Source organism: Furipterus horrens, unplaced genomic scaffold, assembly GCF_987537825.1.
Source record: "Furipterus horrens unplaced genomic scaffold, mFurHor1.1.pri manual_scaffold_2, whole genome shotgun sequence".
NCBI classification, from domain to species: Eukaryota; Metazoa; Chordata; class Mammalia; order Chiroptera; family Furipteridae; genus Furipterus; species Furipterus horrens.
Genome location: NW_028327172.1, coordinates 203,170,416 through 203,193,009, shown reverse-complemented (window position 1 = coordinate 203,193,009; position 22,594 = coordinate 203,170,416). Strand labels below are relative to the sequence as shown.

The window sequence follows — 22,594 nt, the reverse complement described above, 5'->3', positions numbered from 1 at the left end:
AATGTCCAAGAATGTGGCCACCATCTGAGGCAATGTCACTCAGGAAGGGTGAGTATGTGGACAAGGGACTATCAGCCCTGTGAATGTGGTGGCTAAAGGGGAGAGAGACTAAAAATATCTGTCTTCATTTTTTTCTTTTGCACCAGCTCCACATTCTCAATGAGAAAAGGCTAGGGTCTGAATGTTTGTGTCCCCCTAAAATTCATATTTTGAAATCCTCCCCCTCCGGTGATGGCATGAAGAGGTGGGACCTTTGGGAGGGGCTGAAGTCATGAGGGTGGAGCCCTCATGAATGGGATTAGTGCCTTATAATAGGGTCCTATTCACCCCTTTCACCAGTGAGAACACAGTGAGAAGATAGCAGCTGTGAACCAGAGAGTCCCCACCCAACCATGCTGGCACCCTGATCTTGGACTTCCTGGCCTCCAGAACTGTGAGAAATAAATTTCTGTTGTTTATAAACTACCCAGTCTATGGGATTTTGTTATAGCAGCCTGAAAGGACCAAGACAGAAACAGAGGCTCTTTTTCAGACTTTTTAAAAATTCTCACCTGAGGATATGTTTATTGATTTGAAAGAGAGCAGGGGGAGGGGGGAGAAGGGGGAGGGGCGCATAGAGGAAGAAGAGATATCAACTGGGAGCCTCCCACATGCACCCTGACCGGGCATCAAACCCACAGCCTGGTATGTGCCCTGACTGGGAACTGAACCCACAACCTTTTGGTGTATGGGACAACACTCCACCCAACTGAGCTACCCAGCTAGGGCTGTATTTTAGACTTTTTCCCACTGATCCCCTTATGTTCATAAAAGAACAGAGGTGTGTGACGTTGTTTAATGTAAAAAAATATTGAAATCTCCTTGGATGTGAAGTTTCCACTTATTTTAGGTTTTAGTGCCTCCTTCTCCACAGAGAGAGGCCTTGTGCACATAAATTGATATTCTCAGGATAAAAGCAGAATCTTCTAAAACTAGGATCTCACTGAGCAGGGAGATAGCACTTGTTACTGATGGGATGTAAATCTAGATTCACTTCTAGCTGGGAAGAAGCAGACCAGCGATTCAGAGTTGTAGGTCCCTGGTCCGGGTGGATGGGCTAGAACATGAACCATAATCCTCCATCACTTATCTTGGCAGAGAGAAAATTGGAATTTTGGAGGAAAGTTTCCCATCAGGCATTCAGACCCAATAAATACTCCAGCTCCTTGCTGAGATCCTGAACACTCTGCATTCCATCTAGCAGGCTGCAAAGGATACTCAGCACTGATCCTCTGGGCCATGTGTCTACTGGGGCCACCTGGAGTGCTGATGGCAACTCCATGCCAGCTCTCACTTCTGTGCTGCATTCTTTCTTCTTTCGCTTTTGTTCATCTGCCCAGTGACACTTCAGTAACGCCAATACGGTTGGACTGGAGTGTTATTTTCTCGGTACCAAGATTGTGGAATGCAATAGAAAAGAGAACAAGAACATGGGCTTTTAAATGGGTTCTGATCCTGGCCCTCCCACTGACCAATGATGTGGCTTTGGGCAAGGCTCAATTGCCCTGTGCCTCAGTTCCCTAATGTGTAAAATGGGGTAATGTCTATCCCGTCAGAACAGAGACTAGATGAGATCAAGCACATAGTGGGCATACAGCGAATATTTGTTGTTGCTATTGTGGTTATTACATTGAAAGAATTGGGTTAAATACGATGTAGTCTCTCATTGAGGCTTCAAGTCTAGTATGTGAGATGAGATAAAACATGCTTAAATAATTGTAATGGAGGCAAAAGCTGACAAACACTGTAACCAGCATGTGGAAAAGGCACCGTGAGCTGTGGAGGATTAAAGATAGCTGCAAATTCCTCGACACTGCCTCCATGGAGAGCCAGGGTCTAGTTCCACTCCCACTGCCCTTGAAACGGGTCCAGTTCGTGACCTGGTCTCTGGCCAGTGGAGTGCAGCTGAAATTCCTCTGGGTACCTTCCAAGGCTAAACCATCGGAGAAGCCTGTGGCTGCCTCCTGATTTTCTTGGCATGTTTCCTCTTGGAACTGAGCCACCACACTAGGAGATGTCACCTCTGGGTGCTCTTATCGACAGCCCCAGCTGAGCATCGGCTGTCGGTCACGAGAGTGAGCTGTCTGAGATGGTCCAGTCCAGTTAGGTTCCCAGAGACTCCAGCTGTTACCAGCACCCAGCACACCTTGTGGTACAGAAGAATGCCCAGGAAACTCACAGTATTTTGAGAGGCAGTAAATTGTTGTTTTCAGTTTTAAGCAATGAAGTTTTGGGTAATTAGTTATGCAGCCAAAAATAATCCTAACAGGAGTTTAGAAGAGGAGAGTCCATTTCAAGTCAAGTCATCATGGAAGGTTTTGTAGAAGTGGGATCTGAGAATGGCCTTAGAGGGACGGACGGTGACAAGAAGCTCTTGGGAGAAAGCCCTTCCAGAGAGATGGCTGAGTTAGAGCAAAGACTCAGAGGCAGGCCAAGCAGACTGCATTTGGCACCTGGCAAATAGATCAGGGCCAGGGGAGTGCAGTTCTTGGAGAAATGGGGTAAGAGGGAGAAAGCAAGGCTGAGAGGGATGTTCAGGGTCAAACAGTGGCTTTGGGAACAAACTCACTTTGTTGCTAGGAAGGAGAACTCATTCTGCTCTTCTGAGTAAATAGCTTTATGGGAAACAATGGGGCTCTATGGGTCAGAAAGATGGGAATCAATGGAGAGAATGAAAACCATAGAGTAGCTGGACTGGCCAGAAGACACCAGAATTAGAAGTTAGTGTGGGATCCCCCACTGTCTCCCCATCACAAACAGTAACATCCTAAGTCCTTCATAGCTTATGAGGCACTCTTGCCCAGCTACCTCACTGACCTAATTTTCACACCCTGTCCCCTTCACTCACCCCTCTCAGGCCACGCCCACTCCCTTGCTGTTCTTCAAAGAGCAAGCACATGTAGCTCAGCACTTTTGCACTGTATCTGTGAGCTTGGTTTATTTTTAAACTCTATTTATTATTTACCTCCCTGACTAGAACGCACGTTCCATGAGGGCAAGGACTTTGGCTAATGCTTAGGATAGTTCCTGGCATATAGCGGCTGCTCAACAAAGATGGTAGAAAACAATGAATGAATGAGTCCCTGGCAGTCCTAGGGCTAAGGGTATCAGGTTACATCTCAGCATCAGGGATCTCTGGATCTTCATTTTCATTCTCCTCCATCGTTCTGGGCTTCCTGCTATTCCCAGGCAAGCCTTTCCCCATCTACTGGCCGAGCTTTCCTCTCACAGCTTCACTGACTCATCTCGGTGGCTTACTCACAGCTCGCTGCTTACTCACTGCCTCTCCCTGTGCACCTGTCCAACTTCTGCCTCCTCTGCTAACCTCCTGATGCTCCTGACTTCACAGCAGAAATTCCAGAGACAGAGAATCTCACCGGGTCAGCCCATTCCCCACTTTGGCAGAGACTTTGGACCTTTGACTTTGTTCTGGGTCATATGTCCCTGCTGATTCAATCAGCTGTAGCCTAGGCTCAGGGCACGGCAACCCAGACACAGACACCAGTGATTTCACTCGGCAAGGGCACATAGATGCAGCAACAGCCTTTAATGACCGGTTGGCCAAAGCCGGAGTGATGCAGGCTGAGAATTCGTACTTTAGGAAGATACTGAAGCTTCTGAGAAGAGCGATGATTGACTGGCTCTGTGTTTTCATAAGATAACTTTGGTTATCCCTTGAATGAGACAGTTTACTATGAAGAAGATGGCACGTGCAAGATGAGTTAGGAAGCTGTGGCCAGGGAGAGTTGATGTAGCCTCAGACCATGCCAGTGGCAGAGAGTGAAGAGGAGGGAGGGAGTAGGAGAAACAGGTGGATCTTGAACCTGATGTCCACCAGGCACACGAGGCCAGCATTCAGTAGAAAGTCTGGTCTAGACACCTAGCCCTGGAAGTCATGAAGATATTAGTTAAAACTGTGGGGTGCATAGTATGGCAAAAGATAAACCAAGACGCACAGCTGGGGAAGTCTCAGATATAAAGAGCGGATCAGAGAAGGGAAACATGACAAATGACCTAAATCAGAAACATTTATACAGATGAGTAGGCACCCAGAGAGACAGAGTGCCGATGAAAACACAAGGATTCCCTCTACATAGTCTCAAAAGTACAGGTCCAGAGGATCCTGCATTAGACCACGCTGTCTTCCAAACCCCAGCCAGAAAGTCTGACTGTTTTTCTGCAGAAAGTACCGATACTTCTTGGGAATTCACAATATTCTAAAAATACATCAGCTGCGCTGCAGTGCCACAATTAGTGGAGCTGCTGTCCCATGAAACCCTCATCACCGTTTTGCTTAGATCAGAGAGCGGATTAACTTTGATGTCTGTCTGATACCCGTGCGAGACGCCACTGGTGGTCTGCTCCCTGCAAGCATTCAATCTTCACATCCGAGGAAAGAAGAAGGAAGTGCTGGGTAGGAGCCCAAGCCAATTTTTTTCTCAGTGATTGAGATGAAAATATGCTCCCTAGGACTCCTGACATATTTGACTTGCATTCCATCTCCCTACATCGCTGAGCTCTTTCTCCGCTGTTTGCACCAAAGCCTTCCCCCACACCCCAGCTTCCTTTGGCTTTCACAAACATTCACACAGCTATGGAGCCCCAAGCCCTTTGTCTACGCCATGTGGAAATTTCTGTCTCTATAAGGGCTCCTGATGACAGGCAACCAAAACTGACACTACCTGTAGTCCAAATGGAGTTACTGGGTGGCCTGCAGAATACAATGAATGGTGAAGAATCGGACTGCAAGGGGGAATGATGGGAAGCCCCAGTGTTCTGGGGAAGCCCCAGCATTCCAGGAAAGCTCCAGGGTTCAGGCAAATGCAAAAACCCACTGTGCCCAGTGGCTCAGTTGGTTTAATGTTGTTCTGTGCACCAAAAGGTTGTGGGTTCTATCCCCGGTCAGGGCACATACCTAGGTTGTGGGTTCAATGTCCAGTCAGGGTACATGCAAGAGGCAACTGATGGATATTTCTCTCTCACATTGATGCTACTCTTTCTCTCTCCCTTCCTTCCTCTCTCCCAAATCAATAAGCATGTCTTCAGGTGAGGATAAAAAAAAAAAAAAAAAAACTCACTGCAACTGTGTTATCTGTCCTGTCATCACCCATACAATTCTGGTTTCTGTGAGAAAGAACAATCGGACCTGGTTAGGATTGTACCCTCACTCAGACAACACGAGCTCACTGCCTTTGCAAGGTGGTGTAAGTCAATGGTAGCAGCAGATCACTGAATTTGAATCCTGACTCTGCCACTTACTACCTATGTAACCTTGAACTGGTCATTATTGCTACAGCCTAGCTTCCCCTTTTGCAAATAGAGACACCTATTCATGGGGGTTGGTGAGTACTGAATGGATAAACCTGTGATGGTGACCAGCACAAGGGAAATGTTCTACAGCCTTGATATTAGTTGTGAAAGAAAAATCCAGGGCCCCTAGATTTACAGTCCAGCCAAGAATGCCGAGATGAGAGGTCATTCTCTTAAAAGGAATCGGGAGCTATTTTTAGGGGAGGCTGAGTGACCAAGAAGCAATTACTTACTATCCATTGCCACACCTCATCCCTCTACCAGACTGTAGAGGCCATGAGGATGACAGACTGTCCTGTTAATTCACTGCTGCCTCCACCAGCACCTGAAAAGGGCCAGGCACATTGTTCTTGGCTCAGTGAACCTTTGTTGAATGCACAGATGTTGACTGCTTCCTTTTTGTGTTCCCAATCAACTCGTCCAGTGCCTTGCCCTGAGTAGGCACACAATAAGTCTTGGCTGATTTAATTTATAGGTCAGTGGAATTCTAATAAATGGGGAGGACACTGAGATCAAAAGATAGGCTTGTATTTGGTAGGGCTTGGTGGCAAGCAAGGGCTAAATTTTTGGCGTGGTGATGCTAATAAGTTATACGAATGGCATAGTTGGTCTATAAAATGAGGCAGTCCTTGACTTGCAGCTCAGGGGTGGGTATTAAGCAAATGAAACTACACCCATAGTGGTTTCATCTGGAACTCCTTCTGTTTTCAAAGACAGAACCCAATTCAAACTGGCTTCAGTGAAGAGGTGACTTTATGTTACCAAAAAATCTAAGGGTAGACCCCATTTTAGCTGGCTTCAGGGGCTCAAATGTAACACCAGCATCTGATTTCTCTCTCTGTCTCAGGTCCTCTTCTGCTGTATTTTCCTCATTCCCATTTCTAAATGGTGATCTCTAGCAGCTCCAGAGTCTCAACATCTCAAATTCAAACCCAGCTTTCCAGCTGCTGGGACAGACTATGGTTGGCTCAATGTGGGTCATGTGGCATGGACATTGCAGGTATATTGGGTGATCAGGCCTGGGTTCTCTGCCAATCAACCCCTGTGGTGACAAAGCTTGGTCAGGCTTGGTTATATGCTTAACTCTTGGAGTGGGAAAAAAGTAAGGATTTGGGTTGGGGGAGAAGCCACAGCTTGTCTCATGGATTGAGAATGGGAGAGGGGTGGTTGTCCAGAAGATATTCAGGGTACTATTAACAGAAAGCAAAATGGATGCTGCTAAAATGACAAATGCGTACTATACCTGGGGATTTTCATGTCACGTGACAGAAAGCATGCATCACTTCATTCTCTCTTTGCTCTGAAGTCTTCTGCCCTCCCCCTAACAAGCTCCTGCAGGTGCCTGAGGAGCAGCTGCCTCACCCTACTATCATCTGTCTTCTTCCTCTGAACTTCTGTAGCCTGCAGGACCGTATCACTCACCGGCAAGATCAGGTCATTAGTTATCTCTTTATGTATATGTCCTGTCTCTTCATCCACATTGACAGGCTCCTGGAGAGCAAGGGTCACATCTTATTCATCTTTGTGTTCCCCGTAGCACTTTGCCTGGTGTTTGGGGCATGGCTGATAGTTCATAAATCTGCTGACAGATAGAACACCTGATTTATATGCTTCTGGAACCACACAGGTAGACAGTAGCCTGATTCAACTACAACACTACAAAGAAAGAGGAAACCTGTGCTCTGCAACATACCATTTCTGAAAGATCATAGATCTTTTCTGAACTAAATAATGCTTCTGGGGTCAAGATGAATATCATCTCTACTCCCCAGCTCCCAGCAGCCGGTATCATTCTTATCTGTAAAAGATTGAGTGAAGACCCAAGGAATGCTGGTCTCAGCTGCCCAGTATACCCCTGGGCAGCTTATATGTGGGCATAGCCCACCGGGAAGGATGGAGGATGGCATTCATAGGAGAGGAAACAGATGTCTGTTTTCAGTGGCCTCCCATCCCAGGCAATAAGGCAGGGTCCCAAGGTCCCATTTATAGGACAGGTGGCTAGCTCTCTGCCCTGTGCAAATCCCTATATACTCCCCATCCTTATTAATAAAGGGAATAGGGATAGAGGAAGGATGGAAAAATGGAGTCAGAAAAAGTCTTCTTGTAGCATGGATGTTGAAACAACATTTTTCCCAGCATAGTCTTGGTCTGAAGGCCCCTGTGGCTCTGGTTTCAGAATCCCCCTACAGGCCATCGCGGCCAGGGAGTTTCCCCGTGTCTCTAATCCTCTCAAATCAGCCTTGGGGAAGCCAAGTAACTTGTCCAAAGCCAGACAGACAGCCAAGCCGTGGTTTCTGCACCTGTAAAATGGGCCGACTAGTATGAGGATTAAGTCAGGGAGTCACAGAGAGCATCCAGCTGATGGCAAGACACTTGCTAAAATCAAATCAGTGGGGAAACAACGGGAAAGCGTGGTTGGTATAGGAGTGGCAAGAGAAGTCAGAAGAGTGGTGGATGGGAGCCAGGCAGAGGCGCAGGGCAGGGCAGGGGATAGGACAGGCTCCTTGGAACGGAGCGCAGCAAAAGCTGCACCCTTAAATCACCTCTAGTGACTCGCGGCTGCATTACACCTGGAGGGAGCGCAGCGGGGAGTTGCGCTGGCCTGATGCCCCGCCCCATCCCGCCCCAGCTCCACCCAGTCGCCCAGACCCGCCTCTGGATCCACCCCATTCCTAACCTCGCCCCGCCCCGCCTCCTAGCCACGCCCCCAAGGCCCGGAAGCGAAAGCTACTCAGCCTTTTCCGAGGGAACTGTGTCCCGGCCACGAGAGCGTGGTTTTGGTGATTCCGAGTTGCAGGGTTCTGAGCGGGTCAGGGCAGTTCCCACGGGCGCCATGTCCCGGAACCTGCGGACCGCGCTCATTTTCGGCGGTTTCATCACCCTGGTCGGCGCCGCCTTCTACCCCATCTACTTCCGGCCCCTAATGCGGCCTGAGGAATACCGTGAGTGACCTCTGATCCAGTGTGGTGACCTAGTCCCAGTAACTCCCTGTCCCCAGTCATCTACACGTGGGGACGTGGGAAGATCTTGGCTCCGGAGTCAGGCTGACCTGGGTTTGAATTCTACTGTGTGCAGCTTTGTGACCTGAAACAAGCATTCTCATCTATAAATAACTATTTCTATAATATCTAAAATCAGACCCTCTAGCCACCTCTAGCACTCAAAGGTGGTAATGAAAGCAGTCTGCACATAGTAGGTGGGCACTAAATACTAGTTCATGTTCACAGTTAACATTAATTGACTGCATATCATGTGACAGGTTAGGCATACATTGGATCATTTCATTTCTACAACCTCATTTAGAGGTAGGTATTATCACCCATTATACAGGTGGGGAGACTGAGCCTCAGGGAGGTTGTATAACATGCCCAAGGTCATACAGCTAGTAGGTGGCAAGGCAAATACTCCAACCCAGTCCTCTGTCTCCTGATCTTCCACACACTGCAGCTGGAAATGGTACGTTGGGGGGAGGCAGATTGAACCCTAATCGAACTGAGCTTGAAGGTGATTTTATTGGCAACTTCATTTCCACTCCCAGAGATGTCCTTGGGCGGAAATGTTGCAAACCTAAACTGTTTACCTGGATTTTTTAGCTTTTCTTCTCTTCTCAAATCTTTTTTCAGATTCTGCTGTCTTCATTTTAAGCTGGTTGCTCACATGACAATGGTGAATATCCTGGGAGTAATTTACCTCCTTAATCATTCAAGTCCTATCATGCTAAAAGCCAAACTCTCCTTCCTTGAGACCTATACCTCAGCAAGGATTAGCACTTTGATACATCTGAAACCATCTGTCAGAGAGAAAATATTAGGCATTAGAGGCTCATTTTGTTCTCCAGGAAACCTGAATCATCTTGAAGATGAAAGAGAGCCAACCCTGCCCCTTGAGAATATTAGTGGAGACTGAAAGCTTGGCGATTTGAAGGCGAAAGCTCCGTGTAAATGCTCTGCCCGTTACAAAAGCTACAACATTAGGTTTCTGGAGGCAGAGCATTTTAAATACACACTTAAATTTCCTTGTAGCTTTTTTCCATCAGCCAAGATTAAAATGGCCTCTGCATTCTGCCCTCCAGCCTATGCGCCGTGCATGGGGGGTAAACAGGGTTGTGTGAAGCCCCAGATAATCTATTTCCATCATCCTTCCTTATTGGATCCCTGTCACAGGCTATTTTATTATGGCCTCTAGCATTGAACATGGGACAAGGGGGTCTGCTTTGGATCCCACTAGAAAAGTTTCAGTTTTGAAGATGAGAGCAGTGGCTTTCAACTGGGGATGATTTTGTCCCTCAGGAGACATTTGGTTCTATCTGGAGACATTTTGCCTGTCACGGTTGGGGGTGGGGTGAGTGTGCTATTGGCATCTAGTGGCTAGAGGCCAGGGCTGCTGCTAAACTTTCTGCAGTGCACAGGACAGCTTCTCATGGCAAAGAATTACCTTGCCTAAAATAAATGGTGGCAAGGTTGAGAAATCCTGACCTAGATCAAATGAGCAAGGTGTGGGTTTGTGTTATGGATCCCATCAACAGTTTTCTAGAGATTCTCTAGAATCTCTGTTTGTCTGAGCCATTTGAGACAGACAAATCAGGTCTTTCAGGTGAACATTTAGTGAGTGGTCACTAAATGCATTTTAACTGGAAGGAAGTCTACACCTGCACACTTGTATGGTTCAATTTTAATTAATTTGGCCAATTCTTATTTGAGAGTCATAACTGATTTTTTAAACAGAAAAATAATACTAAACAACTAGTATGTGCTGAAAGTTTATGATACATACTATGTCTGGCACTCTTCTAAGCACTTCATATATATTAACTCATCTTGTTCTCATAGCAACCCTTTGTGGTAACTGCTATGTGAGCATCATCCCCATTCCATATGTGGACAAACTGAGGTATGGAACAGTTACGTAACTTGCACCAGGACCCACAGCTGATGAGTCACAGACCTGGGCTTTGAATCAATGCCCTTGATCAGTCCACCATGGGACCATACTGCCCCTCTAAGAGAGTGAGAAAAGGGGGTAAGGCAGATGAGGGTCTAGTAGATGAGGACCTTCAGGTAAGTACTTAACCTCTCTGAGCTTGGCTTCTTTCCTCATCTATGGCAATGGAGATTACAGACCAAATTTACTGGTTTGGGAATGTTTTTGAGGTAACAGGTGAGATAGCACCTACTGTAGTCTTATATTAGGCATCACATAAAAAACGTTTAAAAAATAAGGGCCCACAAGAGCAAGGATGTGAGACAAGGACAGTTCAGCAGGTAGACACCCCCAGAGCTGGCTGGCCTGGAAGTAAACTGGGGTTCAGGCAGGTGAGGTGTTTGTGACTATGGGAAACCTCTAGGAGGACAGAGCTTAATTTCAACTAATTTATTTCTTTGGCTTTTTAAAAAGGTATTTTTAAACCTGGATTTTAGTAATTACTCTGTACCTGTCACTGTGTTAGGTGCTGGGTGGACCTGACCAAACAAGACAGTCAGCCCTTCTCTTGTCTCGCTTCACCTCCCCAGCCCAGGGCTTGGACTCTGAGCTGGTCTCCCTGCTTCTGCCAGGCCCTGACACCCAGCCGTGCTCTACCAGCAGCCACGGTGGTCTTCCTGGTTACTTTTTATTGCTCATTTCTATCTTATTTGCATCTGTAGTCAAAGAATGTGGATTGTGGTTTTGATTCTTGGATATTGATAAAGATTTGCTTTGTGGCTTAGTACAGATCAGTTTTTACAGATGTTTTCAATGTGCTTGGAATGATGTGTAGTCTGGTTGTTGGCTACAGGTTCTATATATGTTTATTGCAGATCAAACTTCTTAATTCTATTATTTATTCCAATAGATATCTTGAAGCCATGTTATTAGGTGCAAGTAATCTAGGATATTCTGGAGAATTGTTTCAATTATATAGGTGTCTTCATTATCCCCCATATTCCTTCACTCTGTTTTATCTGATATTATTATAGTTGCCAGCTTTCTTTTGGTTAATATGTTCCTGGTACATTTATCCTCTTATAGTCAGCCTAAACTGGATTTTTAATCCAATCCAATCATTTCTTTAAACTGTTAGATTGAGTTCATTTTCATTTATTATGTTTACTATTATAGTTACTTTTATTTTCTCCATATTATTTTGTTTTATCTTTTTTTCTCTTTTATGCCATCAAGGCTTTATTTTTCTCCCTCTACTATGTAGTTTAAAAGTTTACATTCTATTTTTATTATTTTATTATTATTGTTTAAAGTTAGTCCATGTCTTTACGTACCTGTGAAATATACAAAGACCTTAGAATGTCTTAGCCCCATCCCAGTCCTGTGTGTAACTTCAGTCCTGCCTTGTGTTGGCTCCTCCCTAAATCAGTGCTTCATACAGTCACTGATAGTTTCTCTTTACCCACAGTCTTCAGGCCTCAGTCCTTCTTGCATCTCCCTCCTTTCTAGTTTCAGTTTTCTTCATCCCGAGATACATCTGTTACTATTTCTTCCGGGGGAATTTGCAAAGGGGAAAATTCGTTCTTGTTTGTCAGAAAATGTATAGAACTTCAGCCGTGGCTGTTGCTATGCCATTTGTTTTTTGGATTTGATCATCTTCCTTGATTGAAGTATTCAATAACCCTCTGCTGTCCTCAGAGTCCAGTCAGTGGAGGGCCACTGAAGTATTTTAATTGGGAGAAGGAGGTGATGACATTCAGTCTTCACGGGTGTTGCTCTGTAATGTGAAGGTGGGGGCTGGAAGGGTCAAGGCGGGTGGTAAGAAGGCTGTACTTCCTGTGGCCACAGGAGAGCAGGGAGAGGTGACTGGAGCCTGCACCCAAATGTTGGTTATCGGACTGGGAAGAAGCATTGAATTTGGGAGCTGTGTTTAGGAAGTAAACTCCACATGGATTTGTGACTGATTAGCCACAGAGTAAGGGAGGGAGAGGAAGGAGAAAGGCACTCAGTTTTCTGGCTTCAGCAGCTGAAGAGATGGTGGTGCTGGTCATTTAATAAGAAACACAAGAAGGAACCAGTTTTGCAGGTCAGAGGATGAGCTCCTTGCATTTGGGATGTACTGAGTTTTGGGTATCAGGATGTGCTCTTGGAGATTTCCCACGGGCGATGGGAGGTGCCAGTCTGGAGCTGAGACCCAGGATCAAGAGCTGAGCTAGAGATGCAGTGTCATCAGCATTGGATGGAAAGGGAGTTAAGGGCACCCGTACAGCATTCAGAGATTGAAAGACACGAGCTGGACGAGGACCAGGATGCTGGTGCTGAACACGGTTTGCAGAGCAAGCAGTCAGGAGAAGCGGTGGCCAGAGCGAGAGGATTAGAACCAGGAGAGGCTGTCGTCATAAGCCCTGTGAAGACAACTCTTCATGAAGGGGATGTGGTTAGCAGGGGACAGGAAGATAAGTGAAAATAGCCATTAGATTTCTTTTTTTTTTTTTTAAGGTAAAGGTCATAGTTCCTTTTATTAAGACTGTTTGAGGTGGTTTGGTAGGGGGCAGAAAGCAGATTGCAGGGAATAAAGAGTAAATAGTGTATGAAATTGACTGAAGATGTTTGGCTGTGTGGGGAGGAGATGACAGAGCATATTTCCAGCAGGTCCAGGGGTCTAGGGAGAGTTTTGTTTGAGTTTTGTCTGGGAGAGATGGGAGGGCCAAGAGAGTCTCTGGACAAAGAAAGATGCTGCAGAGAGAAGACAAGGAATAAAGGTGGAGGTGGCGTGGGATCTCAAGACCAGATGAAGAAGGGAGTTGTGGACGGAAGGCAGGACACCTCTTCTGCCAGCTCCGGAGCAAGGGCAGGTGCGGATGCAGCTAAATTCGGTTTGATGTTGGGAAGCTGTGGGCACTTCCAGGTGATGACTTCCGTTCAGGTCATGTATGTGTGAGAGCCCCCTTCACCAATCCTCCTGGCTTTGCCCTTTTGCTCCTACCTTCCAACCACTTCTCTTAGCCCCTGCTGTTGGGTCTTCCTCTTCTGACTGTCCCGCCTATGTTTGTATTTCTCAGGCTTCTGGGCAGACGTAGGAGCCCACAGCCCTTGGAAGGGTAGGGCAGACACGCAGTCCTTGAGAAGTGGAGCCAGTGGCAACAAGGGAGGATCCGAGGTCACGTAGGGCTCAAGCGTAAAGTCAGTGTGGGCTATTCAACTGGGCTAGTGGGACTGATGCTGGCCAGCCTGGGTGCGGGGAATGTGGAAACAGGTAGGTTCCAGGGCCACTGCTGGAATAAGCCACAAGGAGAAAGGTGCGTAGGTAAAATCAAGCCAAGGAGATCGCCCATGCTTTACAATCAGGCAAGCGGCTCTCACAAGACCGCCTTGTGGGATTTCATGTTGACATTCACTGTGATCTTCAGCTCTTTCACTAACTCAGCCAGACTTGACTCAGCGTTATGTGAAGTACAAGGTCAGTTCTGCACATGCTGCCTGGGTACCAAAATGAGCACCGGGGAGATGGCACTTTGCGGTGGCGGTCAGTGATCCCACACCAGAAGTATGGAGACCGTTGTGCTTCCGGAGGGAATCCCAGACGCTGCCTTTAGCTCTCATCCTGTTGGCGCGCAGCCTGGCTTGTCTGAAGGGCCAGTGTTCAGGCACAAGAACAGCCTCATCTGTCTTTGTATCCTAGAACTAGGTAATGATCCTGAATGTGGCCTTTTGCAAACAGCCTGTCTATGGCATTTCAGGCCAACCTGTGAAATGAGACCGAACGAGGTCATTTTCTGTAATCCTGTTCATTTTTAAATTTATTAGATCTGCAGAAGCATAAAAATCGTAATTTTGCCGGAGACCCTGTGCTTGTCCCAGACCATTCAGCATGTTGCTAGGTGGACACTAGACCCTGACTCCCCAGCCCGTGTGCTGCGTACCGATGCTCAGCCGCACCTGGCAGCTCGCAGTGTAACAGCAGAGTGCAGGCCAAGTGCAGGAGCTTGAGAACCTCTGCCCTCCTGCTGCTCGCTGTGTGTGTTGCTGCAGCTTGCTGCTGCCAACTGAGAACGTATTGTACAGAGTCTGAGTGCAGTTACAAGAAATTGCTTGGTACAGAAGTCATTCTTACCGAAAGGGCATTTTCCCTGTCACATGCCAGGTGCTTAGAATATGCTTTTTATCCCTCTTACCATGGAGTCAAATGAGATGCACAGACAGACGAGTCTTGCTTTCTAACCATCATTACGGAGCTCTCTGGATTTAACTAGACTCTCCGGTGAGGAAACAAAAGCGTTCACAGGATCAGAAAGAGCCAGTGCTTCCAGTGGCCGTTTGGTCCCCCTCCGCGGCTGGTTCACACCCGCCTCCATGGCCGTTGGGTCCCCTCTGCGGCTGGTTCACACCTGTCTCCATGGTCATTCAGTCCCCTCCGCCGCTGGTTCACACTCACACACAGCACCAGTGCCTGTCTAGTTCCGGATTACCCTGTGCTCATCTAGATGATGTACGTGTCCAGGCAACAGCAGCAAATTGAAGCTCTGGGAGAGGAGTTTTTAAATTTTGTACTTGCTCTTTGAGAAAAGCTACTTTGACGTAATCATTGTGGAATAGTCACAATGTTGTTGGACTTGCTTATACTTGTTTTGCAGTTGAGTATTTTCGTGATTCAAAAAACAAACCAACAGAAAAGACCTAAGACTTGTACAGTAAATTTCTGTATGTCCTTCACCTAAATTTACTAGTTAACATTTTGCTACATCTGCTTTCTCCCCGTATGTAAAATACAACATGACATACACATCTAGATAGGCACATATGTACATATGTAATTATATCTACATGTAATAGAATTATTACTATTGTTCTGCGGCACCATTTGAGGGTAAGTTGAAGACATTGTGAACTTTCATTCCGAAACACTTCAGCATGTGTTTCCTAAGAACAAGGACATTCTTTTACATAATCACCATATAATGATCCAATCCAGGACATTTAATATGGACACAATGCTATTATCTAATATTTAGTCTACTTCAATTGTTGCCATTTGTCCGATTACTTCGGTTGTAAGTAGTTGCTTTTATTTTAACTGTTTATTGGCAGGAGGAGATGGGGGGGTGGGGGGGGTCCTGAGGTCATACTCTACACCTGGACAGTATGGCCATTAAGTTATAAGGATATGTTCTCATTTTCAAAGACTTAAAAATTATTAGGTGGCTTCTTTTACTACCATACAAAAACCTGCCTGTCTGCATGTATTACCCGTTTAATAATGTAACTTCGCTCTTTGACTAAAGATAACGATCCTCAATTAAAACTACAAATCAAACCACTGCCTTAGCACCAGGGGGCAGAGTCGGGCTTGCTGAGACTCCAGAATGAGGCCTTTTCTAACCATTGCAAAGCCCCAGGCCCAGTGTTGTATATTTGGGTTTTAATCATTTCACTACTCATAGAAACACGCTCACTACTGAAAAGTCAGTAATTACTCATTGTTCACATAGTTAAACTCCTGACTTCGGCGGTTGCCCTTTTCCTGAGGTTTATAGACTTTTGCTATTTCTCTAATGATAACAAAATAGAAACCTAACTGTCAACCTCATCAAGATGTACTTGCTAAATCCTGAAGGACCAGTTTGTTCTCCTTTTAGCATATTCTGCATTCCCAAACAGTGTCTTTGTGTCATATCATGAATTCATATAAGACTACTTTGGCCTTAGAGTATTTATAAAACATTAACAGATTAAAGAACCAGGGGGTATAGATAGGATGCTAATACCGGTTATCAGTTGGTAGGAACTGGTTCAGTAAATTGGTTTAAATTGCCTGTCCAAGCCAAAAGAAGAAAAAGAAAAGAGAAAAAGAAAGAGGTGGTTGCATAAGGACAAGGATTATAAAGAGATTATGGTCTATTTAAAATAAATCCTCAGGCTCTCTCCAACCTCATTAGCAATTAGCAAGAAAGTGTGAAGACAGAGATTCCTTTCTTTTTACTTGGTTCTCCATTGCATTATAAGAGGTTCAAACACAATTAGGCATTCTGTCCTTGCCATCAGAAGTCAACTTCCTTCCATGCTTGGCAGTCTGCCAGCTTCTTTGGCTTTGTAGTGCCTCTCGGAGAATGTGTTCGATACACCCGGATGTCTGATTGCCTTAAATCTGTAGGTCTAGAGTGCTTTCTGACATTTATTTTTTTAAAAAAACACATCACTTCCCTCTTCCATAATACTGGAGGATGGACCTTTTAGGTGTGGAAATTATATCTTTTTGTCCTGGCGCGATCAATGGCAGTATAGTCTTTTACTAATTGGCGTTTTCTAAGAGCATGTTTGAGAGACGTGGGGATTTCCATGTTGACAGTGGGGTAGGGCTCAGTCCTCCAGGACTTGAACATCTTAGGAAATGAGATCACCTGTTGAGTTATTTTAGAGTGACACCTTAGAGGCTCTGTTATCACGCACTTAGATGGAAGATGTCTTTGGCGGATCTTGGTCCCGAGGATCTTGGTTGCTGTTCACCTGCTACTTTTCAGAGAGGCCCAGTGAAACCACAGCCAGCTGTTGTCTGTAATTGGCTTCATTATGCTCTGCCTTCTCTCTGTCTCTCTCAGAATTGAATATCAAGAGTCACATAATCCCTATTGCCCAGTGTTTTATTTGCCAAAGCAAAATTTAGCATTGATAAAACTATCAGGTAGGTCACTTAGGATTGACTTTCTGTCACACCACTGGAGAAGCAAATTCAATGAATATTCGATTTGGCAAAACCCTGTATCTTCTACCTTTATGCTTGCGTAACTTTCTGAGAATCCAGAGACCAGAATCAAGAAAAGGGCCTAATATTAAATAAGAGCTAAATGTGGATTTAAAGAAACACTGTCAGCTCAATTAAAACAAAGGTCTGATTACAGCTTTTAATTACTATAATTTAGTAATAAACAACCTTTGGCTCCAAGTCTTTCCCCTGAAAAGCCATCATTTGTTTTTCGTGATACTTACAATAATAAGTCTTTGTTTTCATAGACCTTGGGTTTATTCTAAACCACTTAGAAAGACGTGTCAGTGCTTGAAGCCTACAGACATAAAACGCCCAATTTCCCTTGGCCCTTGCCTGTTGGACATCTCCAAAGAGATCGCTTAAGCTGCTGTAGCTAAAATGTACTTTCTAATTGGCACAGCACCTGCAATCAATTAGGGAAGCTTCAATTACCCAAACCAAAGCCACCCACCCAAAGATTAATTTTCTGCTCTATTTCCTATAAAAAACATAGCATATTTAGTTCTGGGCCTAGTCCTTCAGTGGAGTGCATTTTAGACCTATAAACGACATCATTTGCCGTTCATTGTACTTGTTCCTTCAATTCAGCAGTCTTCCCCTCATAATATCACACCCACCAGTTCTTTCAGAATTGTTCGTTTTCTGTTGTTCTGTTGCCTTTCCAAAAAATGCTGAACGCACAGAGAAAAGATGTTAGTTGGCAGCTTTTCTTTTGAAACATGGCTTGCTTTCTTTGACTGAGAGTGCCCAGGCTTTTTGCTGTAGGATCTAACTTCTGTAACCTAAGAACTTTGAGTAGTGGCGTCCTCCTATATTGGTTTCTAACTGTCCCGTCCTTGTCCCGTGTAAATACAAAGGTTTCCTCCACCACTGCCTCCCCTTCTTGCTGAAAAGTAATTTCTCTGTTGTGTTTCTTAGAGAAGGAACAAGCTGTAAACCGGGCTGGCATTGTTCAGGAAGAGGTGCAGCCACCAGGTAAACTGAAACATCAAAACAAAATCTCGTTGGTACTGTTGTGTTGGCAGAGGGTGGGGGCTGGGGCTGGGGGGCGGGGTTGTTTGCAGTGGGAGAGATCCTTCTAGCGGAGGGGCCGGACTGGGATTGTGCTGCTCGTTTCACAACAGTTGCCACTTCCTAGGTGCCACCCTGGGATTTCATTTTAATATTTCCCTCCAGAATATGTTTGCAAGTTTACCCATCCCTTTTTGCATTTGCTAAGTGGGTGTAAAAATGTAACGTGTGTAATTAAATATGAAGTGTGAATAGCTGTTTTGCAGGCTTATTTACCAAGCACCTATTTCAACACTACCCTCATGGGAAAATACTGTTTACTTGTGAGCTGTTTTAATTGATGCGGGATTCTGTTTTACACAAAAGCTCAGAAGTTCCCTTTGTGGCTGGATGGTTAGTTACTTTAAGATGATCCAAGTTGGCTGAGAATGAGAGGTTCTAGTTTATTAACCCAAACTCTTATAATCTGTGGCAACATTCTTTTTAATTTAGTTTTTAATTAGGCCAGATACATCTCTTCCTATTGTGGGGCAATTTCTGAGCCATTTAAAAGTCCCTCGTGGCCGCCATGGCTCAGGGGCCCGGTGGCGAGCCCGCAGTAGCTCGGACCGCATGTCAGCTGCACCACGCAATCCTGATGCATTCCGTTTGTGGGGGCTGAGGGAAGCATAGGAAGTTTCAAAACGAATCCTGTTTTTATTCATGTTTCTTCCTGTAGGGTTAAAAGTGTGGTCTGATCCATTTGGCAGGAAGTGAGAAGGCTGTCACCAACTCTATTATGAAATTAGACATCTTCATGCTCTCTGTTCTGCAGCAAGTCCAATAAATCACCTCTCTATAGAACTACAGCTAGAGAAGAAAACTGTAATGCCATAAATAAGAATACTGTGCACCGATTAATATTTCCCTTCGTAAGCATCAAAAGGACCCTGGAACAAATCACACCATTAGGAAGGTTTCGTGATTCGGTTTATTCTAAAAATGAAGCTGTCTCACCCAGCTGTGTTTGGAGATCTACTTATCATTCAGTCTCCACTACATACCCAACTGTGCTGTGATATGAATACAAGCAACCGGGAGACTTGGGAAGATTCTAGATTGTTTTGCCATCTTCCAGATAGGAAATTTCAGTGAAAAACCACTACACTGAGAAGCCTCATTGGACTCCGAAAGTGTTAAAGTTGGTAAAACTCTTCAGGGACGAGGTTTATTGTACTCTTTAAGAAAAAACTGTTCAGCTGAACTAACCTGTTGAAGGTTGCTGCTTGTTGGAAAATAATAAATGTGAAGCGATTCATACTAAATGGGAATGCAGGCAGAGTAGGGATCAGTGAATTAACAGATGTAAAAATGTGTATATTAAAACGATTTCTTTTTACTTCACAATGGTCTTAAGTTTTTTTGTAAATCCTTTTTTAAAAACTTATTAAATTATACCAAGAACTATTTGACTAGATATTTGACTGTGTGGTGTTTGTCAGTTTGTATACAAGTAAAAAATTTTAAGGCAAATAGGAAATTTGTTGACACAAATATTTATGTACTGTGTGATTCTCTACCAGGTGCCGCACCAGGTGCTGCACAGGTAAGCACGAGAATACTTCCTTCTTGCTCTGCCTGGCCTCTTACTAGATTATATGCTTTTGAAGAGACACATCGTTTTCAGTTTTAGATCTCCCAGAATGCCTTGCACATTACTGTAGTCTCTTTAGATGGGCTGCCTGATGACATAATTTTATTATTATAAACTGGGAGTTTGCTTAACAGACAACAGGCCCAATTCTGTAATTAGTGTCAAAAAGAAATAGGATTACTCCAAAACCAAAGTCATCATTTTTAGTAGGATTTCTCTAACATTTAATTGGCTTACAGTTAACAACCCAATAAAAGAAGTTGACTCATTCGGGGTACATTTGACCACTATTTTCCTTGGAGGGGCCACCAGGAAGTTGTGTAACTTAAAGTCAAATGTTCTGTGGGTGCTCAATTGAGATTTCTTTATGACTGAGGCAAGCGTGGGTACCATCTGCTTTGGAAGATGTCCAGGCTGAAATGACTATCTGAGTGTCGTAAAGAACTTTGGGGCCTCGACTGCCTGTTTGTCAGACGAAACAGACTCAGTTTAGTCTCCTGAGTGGGATCTTTGTCCTGGCCTTGACCCTGCCCTTGGTTCATCTCTTCATGAAGATAAAGGGGGCTCTCTTATTCTGCTCAGCTGCCTTGATGTTTATAAAAGGATCACTTCCTGTTGTCAGAGGGGTCATGTCAGACTCTGCTGCCCTCACTTGACAAAGGCCAGTTGTGAGAGACGCTACTCATGAGGATTGACTGAGGGCCTTGCAGTTTATCCATCCCAGGGGTGCCTCCTGGATGCTAAGGAAAGCACTTGAAAGAGATCTTAGTCAAATACATTTAGGAAACAGTTTAAGTTAATTAGGTCTATTTGCTTCTAATTTGATGATTTCTGAGAGAGGCATAACATTTCCCAGATGTATTTGATCACAGAACATTTTGCACGGATTATCTTCTGGGAGTAGTGACCAACAATATCCTTCTGGGGAAATCTTCCTCTAGACTGGTGCTTCTCCAACTTTTTGAGAACTCCAAAGTGCTTCTCTATATGGGTTATCAACAGATAACATATTAGAAAGTAAAACTAAATTTTAAAATATTAATTCACTTGAGTATCAACAATAAACTCACTAAGTTAGTACGACATACTTTTGTGTAAAAAATTTATTTTCCAAGCCAAAATAATTTGCTAATTTCTTTACTGTCCGGCTTAATAGAAGATAGCTAGATTCTCAGCTCAGCTTCTGCATTCAGTTTGTTGCGATATCACATGTCACGTGGCCTCTGGAAAACTCCACTGTACACACTTCGAAGAAGATGAGAGCGGAAAAGGGTAAGTGCTTTAGTTGCATTGTAAAAATAGTTTCAACCATGCAGAGCCTCTGTAAAGGTCTCTTAGAGACCCCCGGAGGCCCCCCAGCCCACACTTTGAGTTCCCCATTTGGATTTAGTCAGAACTCTGGGGGACTGTGTACCCGGTTGCATTAGCTCCCTAAGAGTTGATTCCAATGGATGTGCTTTTTCATGTCCATTGTCCATACTGAGGGAGAAACTGACATTTGTTATTACTGAAATGAAGTTGGTCCTTTATATATTTAATTTTTAAAGATTTTATTTATTTTCAGAGAGAGGGGAAGGGAGGGAGAAAGGGAGAGAAACATCCATCGTTCGCCTCTCAGGCGCCCCCAGCCGAGGACCTGGCCTGCAACCCAGGCATGTGCCCTGACCGGGAATCGAACCAGCAACCTTTTAGTTCGCAGGCTGGAGCTCAATCCATGGAGCCACAGCAGCCAGGGCGGTCTTTTCTTTGTGATGTCAAATAATATTCTCTTTAGGAAGACTTGGGTTGACATTTTTTAAATCTCAGAACCAAAAGGAGCCACACTGCTGAGCAGTTGGTACATTTATTCTGTGGATACTGATCAGTGTCACTTGTTTCTTTGTATTGACTCATAGGAAGCTCAACCTCGTTCGTGGTTGGCTTTTTAAAAAGCACCTAAGACCTCATCGAATGTATGTGGGCCATTACATTCACTTTATCCATTTCCCCCCTGACCTTATTTTCCTTTCTGCTTTCTCACTTCAGTTTTCTATCTTATCTTGTATGTGAGCCCTCTCGTTTTAAAGTGAGGCAAAGCATAAACGGTATTCAACTGAAAAAACACTTCTAACCTAGTAAGAGAAGTAAATTCACAACAGAGGTTCCAGTAATACGGAATATGAAAAGTGTCTTTAAACAGGTTTAGAGTGTCTGCGGACTCTGGACACTTGCAAACCCTGCAATTCTACTCCTGGTTATTCATGCAGCAGAAATGCATCTGGGAGCTCACCAGAAGGCACGCTAGAATGTTCGTAGCAGCCGTGGAAACTACTCAAATCAACAGAACAATGAATAAACGCACGGTGATAGTCCCACGGCCAGAATACGATACAGCAACGACCACGAACCGTACAATGACTCCCCCGAATGATGCTGAACGCATGAAGCCAGTTGCCAGAGTAATAGCTTTTAGATTCCATTTAGGTAAAGAGTAAAAACAGTGTAAACTGAGCACGCAGTTACAAGTCAGGATAGTGGCTACTCTTAGGAAGGGGGAGTAGTGACGATGGATTGATGGGTCGTTAGAAACAACTAGGCATTGCCCCAAGTAGTTTGAAAAGCACCGACCTGGAAGTGCATCTGAGAGGGTGTTCTCGGTTCCACGCCAGTCCGGGGCCCAGCAGCCGCGTGTGCTCAGCAAGCTGCCAGCGCTCCCGGCCTGCCTGTGTGTGTGGCTCCCGGGATCTGAGGCTTCGCAGCCCTGGGCGGCGGGCCTCCATGGACAGGTGATTTTACTCTCCCGGCCTTCTTCCACACCTGCTGAGTGCAGAAGGCTTGCAGTTTATTCTGCCTGTTGGTAACAAGATGCACAGTTCATTGGCAATCCCTGTGTGGGGGAAGGTAGCGGGAACACCGGGGAGCCTGCTGACTGTTCCCCT

The 22,594-nt window shown here is 45.0% G+C and overlaps 1 protein-coding gene across 1 annotated transcript; it reads left to right on the top strand.

Annotated features, from left to right (window-relative positions):
* Nucleotides 1-8,053: 8,053 nt before the first annotated feature.
* Nucleotides 8,054-18,899, top strand: SMIM20 (small integral membrane protein 20). Its single transcript, XM_090267006.1, has 3 exons — nt 8,054-8,291; nt 17,951-18,007; nt 18,762-18,899. Exons 1-3 carry the CDS (start codon nt 8,183-8,185, stop codon nt 18,797-18,799), a joined length of 204 nt encoding a protein of 67 aa, XP_090123132.1. The 5' UTR covers nt 8,054-8,182; the 3' UTR covers nt 18,800-18,899.
* Nucleotides 18,900-22,594: the final 3,695 nt, after the last annotated feature.

Excerpts from the sequence above, each read along its gene's own strand:
- SMIM20 (XM_090267006.1), top strand. The coding sequence starts at position 8,183 with ATGTCCCGGAACCTGCGGACCGCGCTCATTTTCGGCGGTTTCATCACC. Across the intron at positions 8,292-17,950 it reads AATGCGGCCTGAGGAATACC|AGAAGGAACAAGCTGTAAAC; the intron begins GTGAGTGACCTC and ends TGTGTTTCTTAG. Across the intron at positions 18,008-18,761 it reads GGAAGAGGTGCAGCCACCAG|GGTTAAAAGTGTGGTCTGAT; the intron begins GTAAACTGAAAC and ends TTCTTCCTGTAG.